The 18,741-nt window shown below is 40.6% G+C and overlaps 1 protein-coding gene across 1 annotated transcript in view; it reads right to left on the bottom strand.

Annotated features, from left to right (window-relative positions):
* GRPR (gastrin releasing peptide receptor) overlaps window positions 1–5,939 on the bottom strand; it is a 190,901-nt gene extending 184,962 nt beyond the window's left edge. Inside the window, exon 1 of the mRNA XM_089693653.1 lies at window positions 5,242–5,939. Within this exon, the coding sequence (XP_089549779.1) occupies window positions 5,242–5,654 (413 nt within the window). The 5' untranslated portion in view covers window positions 5,655–5,939. The remainder of the gene's footprint in view (window positions 1–5,241) is intronic.
* Between the last annotated feature and the right edge of the window lie 12,802 nt (window positions 5,940–18,741).

Genomic DNA, 18,741 nt, shown 5'->3' with positions numbered 1-18,741 from the left:
TGTTCACATACAGTATGTCCAGCACAGCAGTGCGGATTCAGTGAAGTTTTAAAAAGAGTCATGTACGAATTCTGATTACAGGTTATTGACTTCTATGGGAATCATTCCTAAACCACATATGTGTGAACAAGACAGGATCGTGAGCTAATCCTGTCCTGAACCTGTGAACAGCTACTGTATCAATTAGCTGGGAAACCTGAGCTTCAATCCGCATCACATATGTGTGAATCAGCTCTAAGTGTGGATTCACACATGTGTGGTGCAGATTGAAGCTCAGTTTTCACAGCTAATTGACAAAGTAGTTGTTCAATGGTTCAGGTCAGGTTTACATCAGGTTCAGGACAGGATTAGATCAGTATTGGGTCAGGATATTTTCTTGTTCACAACTGATGACATGTGCTATTCAGAAGCATTCCGTAGAAGTCAATGAGCCTGAATTCGCACTTGAGCTGGGCCGCACTGCTTAGAGAACTGGCAGGACTCTTTTTCAATTTGCACTGAATCTGGATTGCACCACATATGTGTGAACAGGCACAATAGAAACCAATGTTATTTCACATGTCATGTGAATTGGATGCAGTTCAAAATGAACCAGCTATAAAGGTTGTAATTAAAACCAAACATATTATACTTACCTGCTCTGTGCAATGGTTTTACACAGAGCTGCCCCGTTCCTCTTCTTTTTGGGTTCCCGCCGGTCCTGACTCCCCCCCCCCCTGCTGAATGCCCTAATAGCAAGCCTTTTGCTATTGGAGCACTCAAGCAATCTCTCTCCCAAGCCACACTCCTGTTAATGGACATTGTCCATTCACAAATGGCCCCTCCCCCCGCTCTCTCCTCAATGACTGTGATTTACAGCAACAGGAGCCAATGGCTCTCGCTGCTGTGTGAGTAGAGAGACCCAGGAGAGCTGCAGCCCTCATGTACATTGCTGGATTGAGATGGGGCTCAGGTAAGTATTAGGGGAGCTGAGGAGGGAGCTGCACCCAGAAGGTTTTTTACTTTAATGCATAGAATGCAGTAAGATAGAAAAAACTTCTGCCTTTAGAGTGACTTTTAAAGCCAGCTAAAAGCTTTTCAAATGCTTGGTAGAAACTTGCTCTACACTCTTCTTATAAAAGAGCTACAGCACGGTTGTCCATTTCTGGGAGGACGTCATACGACGTCCTCCCAGAACAGCACCCCCTGTGCGTCCCAAGTGGCACCAGGAGCTCTCTGTGATTGCTGTGTCCTTTGGATCACAAGACATGGTAAAGGGCCAATCACAGCAGCCTTTTACCATGTGATCAGCTGTGTCCAATCACAGCTGATCATCATGTAAATACACTTGCTGGTTATCGGCAGTACTTTCCTCACGCTGTCACAGCATGAGGAAAGTACTGCTGATAACGGGCAAGTCTGAAAGGAGACATCTACACTTATAATCAGGGCACTGATTCAGTGCAGCCACAAAAGTGCCCATCAGTTCCCAGCAGAGCTGCCAATCTGTGCCCAGCAGTGATGCAAATCTGTGCCCAGCAGTGCTGCCAATCTGTGCCCATCAGTGCTGCCAGTCAGCACCGCCTATCAGTGCCACCAGTCAGTGCCCTTCAGTGCTGGCTATGTGCCCTTCTGTGCTGCCTATCAGTGCCCATTATTGGCGCCTTTCACTGCAGCCTCATCAGTACCTCCTCATCAATGCCCACCAGTGATGCCTCATTGGTGCAGACTATCAGTGCCCATCAGTGCTGTTTATCAGTGTCCATCAGTGCAGTCTATCAGTGCCCATCAGTGCAACATCATTGAAGGAGAACAATTACCTGTTTGCAAAATTTCATATTAGAAACTAAGAAAAACTCTCTTTTTTCACAATTGTTGGTCTTTTTTTTCATTTGTTTAGCAAAACACCCAATGGTGATTATTTATCACCAAAAAAAAGCTCTATTTGTGTGAAAGTAAATGATACAAATTTCATATGGGTACAATGTTGCATGACCCCACAAATGTCATTCAAAGTGTGACAGCACTGAAAGCTGAAAATTAGCCTGGTCAGAAAGGGGGTAAAAGTGCCTGGTAGGCAAGCTGTTATGTTTTGCAAGGGTTCCCTGAGACTTGAAACTATTTTAATGGTTCCTCTGGGGTAAAAGCATTGAGAATGGTTGCTCCACATACTGTAATGGGGAAGGTTTCCCTCGTTGGACAGAATGCAGTCACAAAAGAAACGTGAAGCATTTATTACAACTTTAATGTTTGTCTGAAGTTGTATAAACTTTACAGCACCAATGTCTTGAAAACTCCAGCAGAATTTGCCTTCTTTTCTTGATGGTGTTCACTGGTTGGATTCTCATTGGAAAACAGATATCCACAATGTGTAATATAGTGTATACCTACCGTTGTCTACTGCACTATTATTCTTTATATAGGGTGCAATTGGGTGTTTCATTTTGGCTGTCAAATGTAAAAAGGAGTACCCGAGCTATACATTTCTCTTGTTTAATCCCTCAGGTTCTCGCTAACATTATGCAGCTCCTATGTGTTGTTACCGAACTGCAATAAAGCCCATCTCTCTTTACATAATCCCATGAAACTACTGAGGATGGATAAAATTGGCAGTAGGTGATCTCTTCGCCTCCCTCTGTGACCAGCACTTTTACTGAAGAACAAAGGAAGTGAGTTCTTGCATTTCTTCACACTAAATCCTGACAGGTCCTCTGCTAGAAGACAGCCTTCTATACCAGAAATCTTGGAACCATAAGGAGCATTAGCTTGAATGATTAGAACCTACTGTGCAAAGATCTGCAGCACAACTGTATGATATTACACCATGGACTCCTACTGGGAGGATTATATAGTTATGTATGTAAATAGATCGGTGTATATTACATCACCACCATTCATAAATACATTTCAAAGGGGTATGAAGATTAAGCAAAATATGATGGTTACAGTGATGGAGAACAGATTTTATTCACTACTGACGTAAGTAGATAGAAAGCCTTCAAACACATGGACTTTTTATATATATATATATATATATATATATATATATATATATATAGTCCATGTGATTGAAGGCTTTCTATCTTTTCTATTTTTTGTAGTCAGATGAATAAAGGATTTTTTCTAACTGGTAACTCAGCTAATAGTTATGCTAAATCATACAAATAACTGGACACCATGCCAATAAAAGTAGGCAATCTGTAAAACACAATCCAAAAGTCTGTCTAAAAACATTTTCAACATTTTAGACAATCTCATTACTCCCTAATTTTTCATTATAATTACAGTAACTGCTGTGATGTGTTACAAATGGTACATGACTATGAAATATGTAGTCCTGTAAATACCAAAACCCATTCAGAGTCATTCAGAAGCAACTGTGTAATAATCCAAATCCAAGCAGATCTTCAGCATTAGAAAAAGTGACATGTTAATACTGGGCAATCAGAAAGCTATTTAACATATGGAGCAATCAGGGCGCTCACTAGAAATGACTAGATTACGTCTTCTTCATAAATCACCATTAATATGCTATACTAAATAGCACAAAGACCATCTATAATTACCAACTGTCCTAATCTCAACGCTAGAATAGCCATATCAGTATGCACTATGCAACATCTGCTTTAATGCCAGGGAGAAGAACTTTACAACACTCTATTCTGTACTGTATGTGCAATAGGTTTACTGCTGAAATAAATACTATGTCATTAGCTGGAAATAAAGTAATTTAGCCATTCATTTACATATGTATTTGTATCTATTTATTTCAATAACAGATGTTAATAGTGAGAATTATTAGCAATATTTAGATTATTAGGATTTATAAATTAAAATTGACTACACGGAATTCAACACTACAGAATACACATTTCATATTTTAGATAGATAGATAGATAGATAGATAGATAGATAGATAGATAGATAGATAGCTATATAGATGGATCAGATATAGATATATAGAGATTGATAGCAAGATAGATAGATAGATCAGAGATAGATAGATAGATAGATAGATAGATAGATAGATAGATAGAATAATATTAACCAACTTCAGGATAATGCAAAAAATGACCTTTGAATTGACATTTGCTCATGCATGGGCACCTGTTTGGATAGAAAGAAAGGTAGATGGTAATGGATAGATAGATAGATAGATAGATAGATAGATAGATAGATAGATAGATAGAATGCCATCGACCAATTTCTGCCAAATGAAAAAGTTAAACTGACATTCATACTTCATCAGCTGTTGCATAGATAGATGGATAGATAGATAGATAGATAGATAGATAGATAGATAGATAGATAGATAGATAGATAGATAGATAGATAGAATGCTACTGACCAACTTCTGCATAATGAAAAAGTTACATTCATATTTCATCAGCTGTGCATGGACACATGGATGCATAGGCAGATAGAATGATGATCGATAGATAGATAGATAGATAGATAGATAGATAGATAGATAGAATACTATTAACCAGCTTCTGCATGATGCAAAAGTGACCCTGAAACTGACATTTGCTCATCTGTTGAATGTGCACATAGATAGATAGATAGATAGATAGATAGATAGATAGATAGATAGATAGATAGACAGACAGACAGAGAGATAGATAGAATACTACTGACCAACTTCTGCATAATGAAAAAAGTTACATTCATATTTCATAAGCTGTGCATGGACACATGGATGCATAGGCAGATAGAATGATGATGATAAATAGATAGATAGATAGATAGATAGATAGATAGATAGATAGATAGATAGATAGATAGAATGCCATTGACCAACTTCTGCCAAATGAAAAAGTTAAACTGAAATTCATACTTCATCAGCTGTTGCATAGATAGATAGATAGATAGATAGATAGATAGATAGATAGATAGATAGAATGCCATTGACCAACTTCTGCCAAATGAAAAAGTTAAACTGAAATTCATACTTCATCAGCTGTTGCATAGATAGATAGATAGATAGATAGATAGATAGATAGATAGATAGATAGATAGATAGATAGACAGAATACTATTAACCAGCTTCTCAATGATGCAAAAGTGACCCTGAAATTGACATTTGCTCATCTGCCGCATGTACACATAGATGAATAGATATTATTGGATAGATGGATGGATGGATAGAGAGATAGATAGATAGATAGATAGATAGATAGATAGATAGATAGATAGATAGATAGATAGAAAGAGTGATTGTCCATCTTGTGTAGAGGTCCCCCATGGTGCCCTGGCACCTACCTGTCGGCGGACAGTGCGGTGAGGGTGAACACAGAGACCCCCACTGATGTCAGCTGTATGAAGGGGATCAGCTTGCAGCCCACCCTGCCGAAGAGCCAGGTATCGAACAGGTACCTGCTGGCATCCACAGGGGCACAGGTGACGAGGAGGAGAAGGTCCCCCAGGGCCAGGCTGGAGATGAACAGGTTGGGGACATTCCTCATGGACTTGACGGTGCAGAAGATCTTAATGAGGGTGACATTTCCGATGAGGCCGATGAGGATGATGAGTCCATAGACGGGGACGATGGCATAGGTGACCCCGGGGTAGAACCAGTCCTCCGCGGAATGGTTGGAGCTGTGGTTGAAGCAAGAGCCGGACACGGCCAAGTTCTCTCTTTCAAAGTCCAGCAGCACACAGCTCTCCGGGCTCATGGTCGGATCAGCAAGCCCAGCACCGATCCCTGATCTCCCCTGCAGCCCCTCTCCCGCTCACATAGCGCCCACTCCTCCTGTCCAGGACACCCGGGGGAGCCCACACATCCAGCATCAGACAATGGATGGAGCACACAGCCCGGATCCTCTTCTCATCGCTTTCTCGGAGTGAGGGGGGAAGTGTTAGGCAGATAATGGAGAGTGTGGGGTGGGTGTGCGGAGTCCCGGGTGTTCCATGTCCCACCTGATCACTGACACGGCAAAGTCCTGAACACTCCGCGCTCAGCTGCACCAGTCCGCCGGGGGGTGCGATACTACCAGACAGGAGACCCCTACCGGACAAAGTGCGCACTGCAGGACAGGAGAGCTCCCCGATCTCCGCACACACAGGATGATCTGCACATGCTGTAATAGTCAGAGGACCAGCACAGAACATCACACACACACATAATACACTATAATAATACATGTGTGACAACAATAATAATACACAACAATAATACAACATACTATTAACACACAATAGTAATAACACACTATATACATGATAATCATAATAAATAGTGCAAAATATAATAATAATTATAATACACAATAATAGTGTATAATAGTATTAATACTACACCATAATATTCATACACAGTAATAATAACACAGAAAAATAAGAATACACAATTATAATACACTATAATAATACATGAGTGACAATAATAATAATAATAATAATACAATATACTAATAATACACAATAAATATAATAATAATTATTATAATGCACACTACTAATACACAATAATTAATATACATAATATTATTCATACACAGTAAAAATAATACAGAAAAATAATAATACACAGATATAATACACAATAATAATAATACAAATCATAAAACATACTCATACAGTAAACACAATCGCAAAGTGGAGCTTTAAAGCAAAATTCCAGGCACAAAAACTTTTATTGACATAAATTTAGCAATTGCCACATTGAATATAAATCCACTTCACTGCATAATACATTATAAAAACATGATAATAATAAATTATGACACACAAGTATAATAATAATAATATTACACAACAATTATAATACACAATAATCATAGAAATAATACACAGTAATAATACACAAAAATGGTAATACACAATAATAAAAAATAATAACAATACACTAATACAATAAAAACAATACCAAAGTGGAGCTTTAAAGCAGAACTCCAGACACAAAAATGTTTATTTCTGTAAATATACACAATAACCATAGAGAATATAAATCCACTTCACTGCAGAAAACTACAGGAGGGGGTGGATAATAGATCAGTCACCCTACACAAGGAAAGAGAGCAGCAGTGACCAATCTGTAATACAGAAATCTTCTGTTTTACACAAATTGATTATGTGGAGGAGTAGGACAGAGGAAGGTTTCTCTTAAAAGAAGAAGAATCAGCACTAGGGACACATCCTACTGACTGAATGTTATGTTCTTTGTGCTAATTGTATGCTTTGGATTTTAGCTAAACTTTAATGATATCCATAGGTATAGTAACAGATGTGTATAAACCATTAGGCTTTATAGTGGTTCCTTTCTCCCCTAAAGGGGTTTCACTTTCTTTCTCTTCCATCTTTTTCCCTCTGAATTGAAGGGGGAACCCCATGTGATTTTTTTTTTTGCATGGGGTCCTCTTTGACATCCATACCAGACCCTCATCAAATATTTTTTGCATTTTTTAGAGATTTTATTGTTGAGATATGTGGGTCTGTATACCTGCTTTGGTTAATATAAGGGGTTCCTACTTTGCCTCTTTTTTTTTCTTTTGTATGGCTTTTTTTTTTAGTTTGCTAAAATGCTCACATAAGAGACAGAGGCTATATTGTTTGCTACTTGGCAGCAAAGCTGATTCTCTCTCGCAATTTTCATTTTGAGAAATACTGTAATAAAGTCCAAGATGTATACTACAATCCAAAATGCCCATGAATTTGCCAAATTGCTTACTTGGAATGCTAAAGGATTATACAATGCCCAACAAACATACAAATGAGAAACCATGTAAGTGTTCCATGTGTGGTTAGTGTTGTGGCCAAGAAACACAACGAGAGTGAGGAGGCATAACAAAATAGGAAGGTGTATTTATCAATGTTTAAACCCAAGATACTTCCAGAAATTGAATCCAATATTCACACTTTTTACTTGAATCTTGCATGAAAAATATGTGAACCTTGAGTTAAAGTTGTGTGAAAACATTTATAAAATGATTACCTGGGTATTTATTAAACACAATGAGATAAATGTAATACACTCACAAACAGGAGGAGTGGCTGAGCATATATCAAATCTGTGTCAGGAATCCTGTTACAGTGTCTGTGGCCTGTGGCAGGCAGTCCAGTGTGGGTAAGGTTGGTGGGTAAGGCGCTGTAGCATGCCCTGCTGTGAGAGTTGCCGGGCTTCCTAACTTTCAGCAGAACTTGGCTTCAGCTTTTGCTCCTAAGTTTCGTAGGTTGGTTACATATTTTGGGGATGCTTCCACTTCATCAGCCACTGAAGTGTCCCTGAAGCACATACCTACCACGCACACTGGTGGACCAGGGGGTGGTTCAGTTGTACTTGATCTGACCATCAGCCTGCTGACTCTGATACTGTCTGCTGTTTGGTGTAATAATCTGTTTGAAGACACTGCATCTGTCCTGCCTGTACGTTCACTGCCATCCTGGTGACCCAATGGGTCCTCTGAACCCCATGACAGCACATATTGCAAAAGCATATGAAGAACTAAGCCAACTTTCACTATCCTATGCATCTGTCCTGCCTGTATGTTTGCTGCCACCCCTAGTAACCCAATGGATCCTCTGAACCCCATGACAGCACATATTGCAAAAACATATGAAGAAGATATCCAACTTTCACTATCTTCATACGGTACGGTTCTTACAAGAACATATGATCTTTGTTTGGAGGCTGTAAGTGTTTAGGCCTCCATGTTAAATTGGGGGTGGTGGGATTTTGTAAAAGAAATACTGGAAAATGCAATTTTAGCTGAAAGGTTGTTGTTTGCACTGCTGGGTTTCCTGCAAAAACGAAGGGTGGAAGTCAATGAAGCTGCTGCGCCACTTTTCTGCTGTTAATCCCTCTTGTTAATGTATTGCGCCAAATTCATCAAGCATTTGGGACACTTTTGATTCTGCCAGCAACTCGTGCACCAAATTCAGGTAGTTCTAAAATGTGCCACTTTTTTATTTTGTCGCATTGAATGCGTCACTTTCACATTGTGTTGCACTAAATGCGCCAAATGTAAAAGTGGAGCTAATTAAGACCAAATCTCTTTTGGTGTACAGAGAAAAACTGGCTCAGGTAGATTTTGTGAAAGTGTTTGACATGCACTCTAAAAGTGGAGCAGCATGATCTAAGTTCAAGTACAAGATCTAGACTGGTACATGAATTTGGCACATTCTTCCCCACTTTTAGAATGTATGAGCAGGGGCGGACTGACCATTTGGAAACTCGGGCACTGCCCGAGGGCCTGGGGTCATTAGGGGGCCCCATGAGATGCCCCTGGTATGTTTTTCATAGGCTTTTTTGAGTTTGGGCAAGGACACAGGGACCCCATGATCCCCTATTGCCCGGGGGCCCCATGAGTTGTCAGTCCGCCCCTGTGTATGAGAGACACTTTCGCAAAATCTGTATGTGACAGTCCTTATGAATTCCAAGGGCAATGTTCTGGAACACATATTTTGTATCCATCACTGTTGCATTGAAGTTCATTATGCATGTATAAATATTTTGACATCTAGATGCAATTGAGTGTAACTACAACTTATTATTTTTGTGTCTGTAAATGGTATATTCCAGTTTACCTGTGTCTTGGGGCTAGTTGTTTTAGTCCTTAGATAGACCTCTTTCTTCTTCTTTAAATTCCCTTAATTAGTTGCCACTTATTAGTCTTCATAATTGACATGAAGGTTAGAAGATTAGTGTCTCTTTACACTTCAAATGACTTGTAAACAGCCCATGTACTGCATTTTAACAAGTATACTATGTTTGATTAAACTGTCGTGGTTTTTTGGAGCGTTTGTGGAGGGTGCATATTCAGTAGGAGACCATACCAGCTGGATGGACCAAGGTCTAAAAGAGGTATCTCAATGAATATAGCTGTGCTTGAAAAAGAACATTCAGTAGGCAACTAGTGTGGTTATTCTTTATAGGTGTGGCTACTGTTGTAGCAAAAAGTCCCTCAATCCTTGAAGTCAGGATATGCTGGTGTCCTTGTGGTGACAACCTTGTAAGTAAATGATTATATTTTGGGATCTGAGCACAATGCTGAACTCTGGGCAGAGAGGGGCTATTGTGCAGTAAGTGCCACATAGGGTCACATTTATTTTGTGTTTTTTTTCTCTAGAAATGCTGTCTAAATTGATTTGCAGCTAGAAATACTGTCTTTGTTCATTTTTTGCTGAAAACAAAGCAGCCAGAGTACAGTCTTGAAGGTGATCCAATTTGAAAATACTTACCTGATGACGATTATCTGTAACTACACATATATACATAATATTTAGGGTTATTAGTTAAACCAATTTTTAACATATGCAAAATAAAAATAGTATTTTTATCACATTTTTTTTCATTTTGTAATAGCGGCACCTTAAAAGTCCCAAAAGAATTTCTGGTTTGATTAATGCAGCCTGATTGAAACTGCTGAATTGAAACTGCTGTGGGGACAATAACAATCCAAAAAACACAGAAAACACTGCAAGCACATCTTCTATCATTACAGTTAGGTACAGTTCTGTATGGTAGAAATATTTTTGCTTTTTTGGGCTCTTTAAAGAATTGTGTTTCCTTGACCATTATGCAGTATTATACTGTAAAATCTCTCTAACTGGAAGTTGCTTGTGTATGCAGCACAGGCATTCAAGCACTCACTAATACTGGAGGTAGAAGCTGCACTAATAGATCTGCTTTAAGAACAGTGACTACTTTTTATAGGAAAAAAACATAGCTTCAGGGGAAGACTATATATATACAATTAGAGATCACTGAAGTGTTGCCATAATCTATACATTCCACATTTGAACTAAGATTGGTTTTGTGCTTCACAGCTGCTTGGTAATGCAATTTATCAAAGGGAAAATAATTTGCAAATTGCATCTCCCACAATGATTTTAAAGTTCTTGTAGTCTTGTCAATTAGGCCATTCTGTGCATTCTCTAAAGTAAAAATGGTATTTGATGGGAAATGTACAGTTAACTTTACACATAGGGAGATCTGTTACCAGCAATGTAATCAAGGAGACTTTAGTGGGTGGAATAAGACACTGACCACCAATGTGAAGGGCATAAAAAGGACCACTAGCCACCAATATGAAGAGAAAAAAAAGCCACTGTCTGACAGTGCAAAGCATTGGATACTGCAATAAGGTCACTCTGAGAAATGGCGAGAGGGGTCCATCAAATCTCTGCTATAGGGTGTTATGATTTTTAGTTATTTCTCTGCCTTAACTTTGTTAAGTAGTGTGTAATTTCTTTGTATTGCATACTCCTAGATTGTAAGCTCCAAGGAGTAGGACTCTTCTTTCCCTCTTGTATTGAACTGTATTGCTGCTGTATTGTCTCCCGTTATATTGTAAAGTGCTGAGCAAACTGTTGGCGCTATATAAATCCTGTATAATGATAATAATAATAATACTTTTTTGGTACGATCTGCTATATGAACTTCTGTGCAATAGAGGAAGTTATATTTGTAACCAGGAGTGTTCACTTTGATTCTGTCTTTCTCTTGGTGAGACTCATGTCATGATTTTTTTCTGAAAAGGCTATTTGGCCCAAACTTGCCCAACATGCCATACAGACTCTGTCCTCACCATTCTCCAGTCTTAGGCTGCATTCACACTTCAGCGATTTGTAGCTTGAAGCTCCAAGCTCCAAAGATGCTCAAGCTTAAATAATCAATTGTTCTCTATGGTGCCCATTCACACCTGATTGGGGGAACAAACACCATAGAGAACAATTGATTTATTAAGTTTGAGCATTTTTGGAGCTTCAAGCTACAAATCGTTGAAGTGTGACTGCAGCCTTAGTTGGCACCTTTCCCCTCAACCAAGAGAAAAAAAATCACTAAAACACCATTAACATTAAACTTCAAGTTTTTGGGAGGATATCATGTGAATTAAGGTACAGCTCAGAACCACTGAGGAGGCTGATGCTGGAAAATCCAAAAAGTCATGCAACAATGAACCACATCCTTTAGGAACCCATACTAGCTACCATACTCACCAATCACCGCATCGTGGCATATGTAGCGTGATACACTTTCTTTAGCTTGCAGAAATCTGTCCATACCATTAAAGGGCCAGTTGTCTGTGTGCCCCCATCCCCTCAGTCCAAGGGGTTCTTAATCTTATAATTTTATATGAATTACAGAAACCTCTGTATTGAATGAGGTCCAAGGGCCTGTACTGACTTGCCAGATTGCAGTACACAGACTGCGGTTCATAGAGCTGTCCACAGAAATGTTTGTGTCACAGAAAGAATTTGAGGTTACAACTCTAATGTAGAACTGTATCTTAAAGCGGAGTTTCACAAAAACTGTAGCCACAGCCACTTACCTGTCCCTCGGTCCCGTAGTGTGTCCCCCGCAGCTCGTTTCACCGGCCGTCCTGTATTCCAGGAGGCCGGCATCTTCAGTGTGGGCACCCGGCTGTGATAGCTTGCGGCTTCACAACCGGGTACCTACTGCACATGCGCGAGTAGTGCTGCGCTTCATGAATGGTCCTGTAGTCTTCTGGGACCTGTCACGTGTCCCAAAAGACTACAGGGAGGGAGGGAGGACCCTTTCCGTTTCCGATCGCCTAGGCGATCGGACCAGAAGTGGGAGCGGGTACCTGTCAAATTCAGGTACCCGCTCCCCAAAGGTGCCAATCCTTAATGGGGAGCGGGGGAGAAGTCCTTAAAGCGGAAAATCCCCTTTTGGGTGGAGCTCCGCTTTAAGTACCAAACAGGGAATAGCTTGCTAATTACCAAATGTATGTTTTGTCTAGAGGATTTATTCAAGACAAATAGGATGTTCACTTTGCAAGGGAGTTTGCCCCAGAGCTTAGTGGATGTGGAAGTTTTACTTTGCAAAGATTAACCAATTATGTGCAAAGAAAATGAAAAGAAAAACTTGCTTGCACGTGATAGGATGAGGGAAGCCAGCAGAGCATCACCATGCTTCCTAAGCCTGGGGAAAATTCCCCTGCAAAGTGCAACTATTCTTGCAGCGCAAACAGCTTTTTGCCTTACATCAACCCCACTGACTTTTAATATTTTAACGCAACACTCAGTTAATCTCTTCAGAACACCAGCCAGTGTTCCCTTTCCCAGACACACACTGACTATCAAGCACCAGAGGGGTAGCAAGCACACAGAGTCTCTAAGATCTCTCAGAGTCTGTACTCACAACTCCAAGGACAGAATCGTTGGCTCCCTCCAATCTTCCAAGCGACTCTCTCCAGTGATACCAGACATAGCTTTAGAGGACAGCTCCCCTCAGTCAGCTTACTGTAGAACCAGGGTCACTCTCTCTGACTTCAGATCCTCAGGCTGACCCACCTGAGGTCACATGGCAACAAGTGCCAGGCAAGGCAGCCTGCTTCCAGCCTGGCTTGGTGCAATCCACTCTCAAGAAAGACACTGAACCCATGGGCTCCTTGAACATAAATACCACTCCCAGCATGCAATGGGACTGCCTTCCCTTGCAATTGGCCAGGGCTGTATCCATATTCATGTTGTTCATTTGCCTAACCCCTATCCATGTGCTGGAAGGCTCTCATAGCTTCCTGAAGGCAGGCAGAACCAACTCAAACAACACCAGAGCATCATGAGCAGACCTAACATTAATCACAGCTCTCTGTTAAGCAGAATACCACACTGAATTTACCTGACAGCCTCTTTAGTAAGTAGAAAAACACAGCCATGCTTAACCTAACTATACACATTCTAGCACCTATCTAAGGATGCTACATAAAAATTTGCAAATACAGCATAAAATATACACACAAAAGAAATCTCAGAAACTCTAGAAGATAGATCTAAAAGCTCATTGGGGTTGATTAACTAAAGCCAAATAGGCTGTTCACTTTGCAAGGGAACTTGCCCCAGAGCTTAGTGAATGTGATGAAGTTTCACTTTGCAAAGAATTATTATTATTATACAGTATTTATATAGCGGCAATAGTTTGCTCAGCGCTGTACATTATAATGGGAGACAGTACACGAGACAGTACAGTAACAATACAATACACGAGGGGTTCGAGGGCCCTGTTCCTTGGAGCTTACAATCTAGGGGGGAGGAGATAGTGGTACAGGAGGAAATAGCTGTGGGGGATGGAGGGGTAGGAAGAGTGGAGATCGGCAATTAGGTGAGGGCGGGGTAGTCTTCCCTGAAGAGATGGGTTTTCAGGGTGCGCCTAAAGGTGAGGAGGGTAGGTGACAGTCTGATGGATTGGGGTAGTGAGTTCCAGAGGATGGGGGAAGCCCTGGAGAAGTCCTGGAGACGGGCGTGGGAGGAGCGGAGAGTACGTTTTAAGTGGTATTTGGATATCAGATCGGTGATGTAGTTTGGGGCAGTGTTATGAACAGCTTTGTATGTCAATGTTAGCAATTTGAATTTTATGCGTTGGGCAATCGGAAGCCAGTGGAGGGATTGGCAGAGGGGGGTGGCGGATACGGAGCGGTTAGTAAGGTGGATGAGTCTGGCCGCAGAATTCAGGACAGACTGAAGCAGGGATAGCCTGTGATGAGGTAAGACGTGAAATAATAAGGGAGTGAATGAGTTGCTTAGTAGTTTCTGGGGTTAGGAAAGGACATATTTTGGAGATGTTGTGGAGGTGGAGTCTACATGAATTTGTCAGCAATTGAAGAATGCCTAATCCCGTGCAAAGAAAATAAAATAAAAAAACAGCATTTTTTTGCTTGCACATGATTGGATGATGAAAGTCTGCAGAGCTCCAACTCATTCACTAAGTTCTGAAGCAAATTCCCTTGCAAAGCCCTGGGCATAAAAGCTGTATTTCCTGTATCCTTTTTCCATGAGATTTATCCTTTTCACAGTGTCATTTTCTGCGTTGATTGGAGTGTGTCTATAATTAAATTGACATTGCGACCCTCGTAAGTGCTCATATATCATAATAAATATATATTATGAAGCTTGGGAACTATGCATGTCATTTGTCAACACAACATTATCAAACTGAAAAATAATTCTCTAGAAATAACATTTCACTTTCAGGATTGTCACAGTCCCCAGTATGGTAATAACTCAACAGTGTTAATAGCAAATACATTTTAAGAATATCCATTTTCACCTATAGGAGAGGCATGCTGTGAAAATGTATTCCCCATTATATAAAATGAGCCATCTCATTTTCTACTTAATTAAATTACTCTTCAGACATGATGGAAAAACAAAACAAATCTTTCTGCTGTTTAGGCATTCAAGCTTTGCAGGTCAATTTAAGGGATAGAACAATAGCTGCTACAATTTGTTTGAAGGCCAAGTCTGGTATATATATATATATATATATATATATATATACAAATATATAGTGTTTTTGTATGTCCCAGCCATTTTTTTTAATAAAAAGTCAGCTCTGGCTGCAATACTAACCTCTATTTCAGTGTTGCTCCCTGTAGACTCGCCTACTGTATATTCTAACATTGGACCTTTTCCTGGTTGAATGACACAATGCATCATTCATACAAATCATTTTTTTTCTGCCACAAGGGAGATTTGGTTGCCAATCTGCTCTGTGCATGCTAGATCACAGTAGCGTCTGAGACCTTACCCGGTTACCATCATAAACAATGCATATACAAGGAATCTCTACTGACATCTTGCCTTTTTGATCAGTGTTTATTAAAGTAGAATGGAAGGCAAAATATTTCTTGTAGTTTTAGATAGATGGAGATGGATTAGAACATCTTTCAAGTTTTTATTACCATCTAGGTCCCTGGTATAGAGACTCACCCCCTCCATTTGTCCTGGTAAATGTTATCACCGAAAGTGATAACTACCAGGGATTTCTCTCACTGTTTTGGCTATGAGACAGAACGTGAAGGAAAATTACAAGTGGCAACCCCTCCCCCCCGAAAAAAGTAAAAAAAATGTTTATAACCCTCATTTACTGTATCTTAAATAAAATAACAAATTTTACCTAATTGCCTAGTTCTAAACAGGGGCGTACATACAGGGGTCACAGGGATCGCAATTGTGCCCCTGCCCCATGCTCCAGGGGGCCCGTATGTCTCCCTGTACACCTGGACAGGAGGGGCAGCAGGGTTGGCATATAGGGGAGCTGATACCCTCCAATTTCCTCTTGCAGCCTTCCAGTGGCTGCAGGAAGAAAACGGGGGTCATTGTTTCCTCTACATGCCACCTCTCTGTCCCTCCTATCCATCTCTTGCTGCAATGGGCTCCTGTGTACTTCCTTGGGACCCCCTCATCTCTTACAGCTCTGCTGGGTCCTCCCTCCCCCTCCTGCCAGCTGCTGTGGGGGATCTGTCAGGTTGGAGAATGGGGAAAGGGCCAGTAAATGTTTCATCCATACCAATCACTGTGTTTACTATGCTTTAGTTTATCTGTACAGAGCTATTCCTGTCCATTCATTTTGTGCTGATGAGGCTGCAGAGATGGAGATTGAGGGCTGCGTCTTCAATCTCCTTCCTCTGTTTCAAAGGTAAAACATCAGAGTTCTGTTTAGAACCCCGATATCTCACCAAATCTCCCCAACAGAGTTCCTAAAAAATTGTAAACAATATTAAAAAAAAAAATTGTAATAAATAAATAATTAAAATGTTTAAAAAAACAGCAGCATTTGAAACCGAGCCCTAGCATTCTACCACCGTGGGAGGGGCCCCAGCTGGGTGTTAGGGGGGCCCTTTTAGGTCTCATGCAGGGGATCCCTGAAGATTCTAGTTATGCCTCTGGTTCCACCTTAAAATGTCTAGTCCCCTTCACTCCAAGGAGTTGATGGTGAATAGAGTATTAATCATTCTGTCTGATTCTCTACTATGCATACTTGAAGAATGGCTTTTCAAAGCCTATAAATGTTTAAAAGAAGACAGTTGGCAGCATACGTTGCACTGAGTGCTGGAAATGTGCATGACGAAAAAACGTGTTTAGTTTTGGATCAATTAGTTAAGTCAATCATTTCAGTTTCGTCATACTCGTTATGTTAGAATGATCTATTTTCAGAATTTGTTTTGTATATTCAGTTTTATTTCATATATTTGTTGTTCTGAAGATTCATATTCATTTGTTATGTTTCCAGTGCGACTTTGCATTGAAACTTTCTTGCAACTTGCTTGCAACTTCCATACGACTTGGATGGCTTGTGGCTTGCAGCTTGTGATTTCGATGCCACTTGCTTGCGACTCTGATGTTTTAAGATGTTGGCTTTGGCCAATCATAACATTACAGTGTGTGACACATAGAGGTTGATATTTTAAAACTAGAGAGTGCAAAATCTGGTTTTTCTGTGCATGGCAGGCAATCAGCTTCTAAGTTAAGCTTGTTCAATTAAGCTTTGACAAAACTCTGGAAGCAAATTGGTTTCTATGCATAGCTGCACCAGATTGTGTACTCTCCAGTTTTAGTAAATCAATCCCATATTATCAACCACTTTACCACTGCCCTATAGCAGAAATACTGCTACAGGGTGGCAGAGCTGTGCAAAATCACGCATTTGCAGCCTCGGCTGTCAATCACCGGGTCCCGGCCAGTGATTACTCACCAGCACCCAGTGATCGCTGAGTAGCACCAGGTGATCTCCCCTGTCAGCTCCAGCACACTGCTTTGCTCTGCTATGCAGAGTCATACAAAGCAGTGTGCTTACAGTGGAAAGCGCAAACACAGCCCCCATAAAAACACACCCAGTACACAGTTAACCCTTTGATCGCCCCGGATGTTAACCCCTTCCTGCTAAGTGCCATTAGTACAGCGTCAGTGCTTTTTATTATCACTGATTACTGTATTGGTGTCACTGGGGATTTCAGTGACCCCAAGTCAGTTCCCCTCAGTGTCAGAATGCCCACCGCAGTCCCGCTATAAGTCGCTGATTGCTGCCATTACTAGTAAAAAAAAAAAATCCCAGTATATATACCGCCATTTGAAAACGCTATAACTTTCACGTAAACCAAATATACACATATTGGGATTTTTTTTAGCAAAGACATGTAGCAGAATACATTTTGCCCTAAATTTATGACGAAATTTGATTTTTTAAAAATTTTTTACTGGACATGTTTAATAGCAAAAAGTCAAAAATATTGTTTTTTTTTCTCAAAATTGTTGTTTTTTTTTTGTTTATAGCACAAAAAATAAAAAACATACAGGCAATCAAATACCACTGAAAGAAAGCTCTATATGTGGGGAAAAAAAAGGGGAGAAGAGAGATAATTGAACCTGGTCTTCTTTTCTTGGGTACGGAGAGGAGTTTATTAACCCTTGGTCAGTGGCATAGCATGGGGGCAGCCGGTACTGTCACCCCGTGTGCAACATTTAGAGGGACACAGTCTGCCAGGCCGCAAGTCTACGGTGGAACAGTTGCAGCCCTCCAAGAGTTAAGTCCGTCTTCTGCTGCTAATGGCTGGGAGGACAGATCGCCAGGCTGCCATTGGCTGGAAGTTTCAGGTGAGGGAGGAGTGCACAGTGAGGCTGGCACGGGGCTTCCCTGGATGATGGATCTCCTTGTGTGCCATCGCCTGATCCTGGCCCCCTCCTCCTCAATTGGGCACAGAGAGGCAATGAGGGGCCAGTATGGACTGAGAGCAAAGGAGAGCTCCAGGATGTGGTCTAGGAAGAGAGCCTGACCCTGCACAGAGCACCACTGTCCAGACCCTGTGCTCCAATCACCACCTGGGTAATCAGCAGCACAACTTCCTTTGCTTTTTTTTGGTTCTTAGCAGTTCATGAACATCATGGTCTATACATCGCTATACTGCTGCACACTTTATTGATCAGGTCTTCAGCCACACAGCATAGCCACATATACAGTGCATTGAAAAAGTATTCATACCACTTGAAATTTTCCATGTTTTGTCATGTTACAACCAAAAA

The sequence above is a fragment of the Staurois parvus genome, unplaced genomic scaffold (assembly GCF_062004578.1).
Source record: "Staurois parvus isolate SC_StPar_1 unplaced genomic scaffold, SC_StPar_1.0 ptg000635l, whole genome shotgun sequence".
Classification (NCBI taxonomy): Eukaryota; Metazoa; Chordata; class Amphibia; order Anura; family Ranidae; genus Staurois; species Staurois parvus.
Note: the sequence above shows the minus strand (reverse complement) of the source record. Positions and strands in the feature narration are given on the sequence as shown.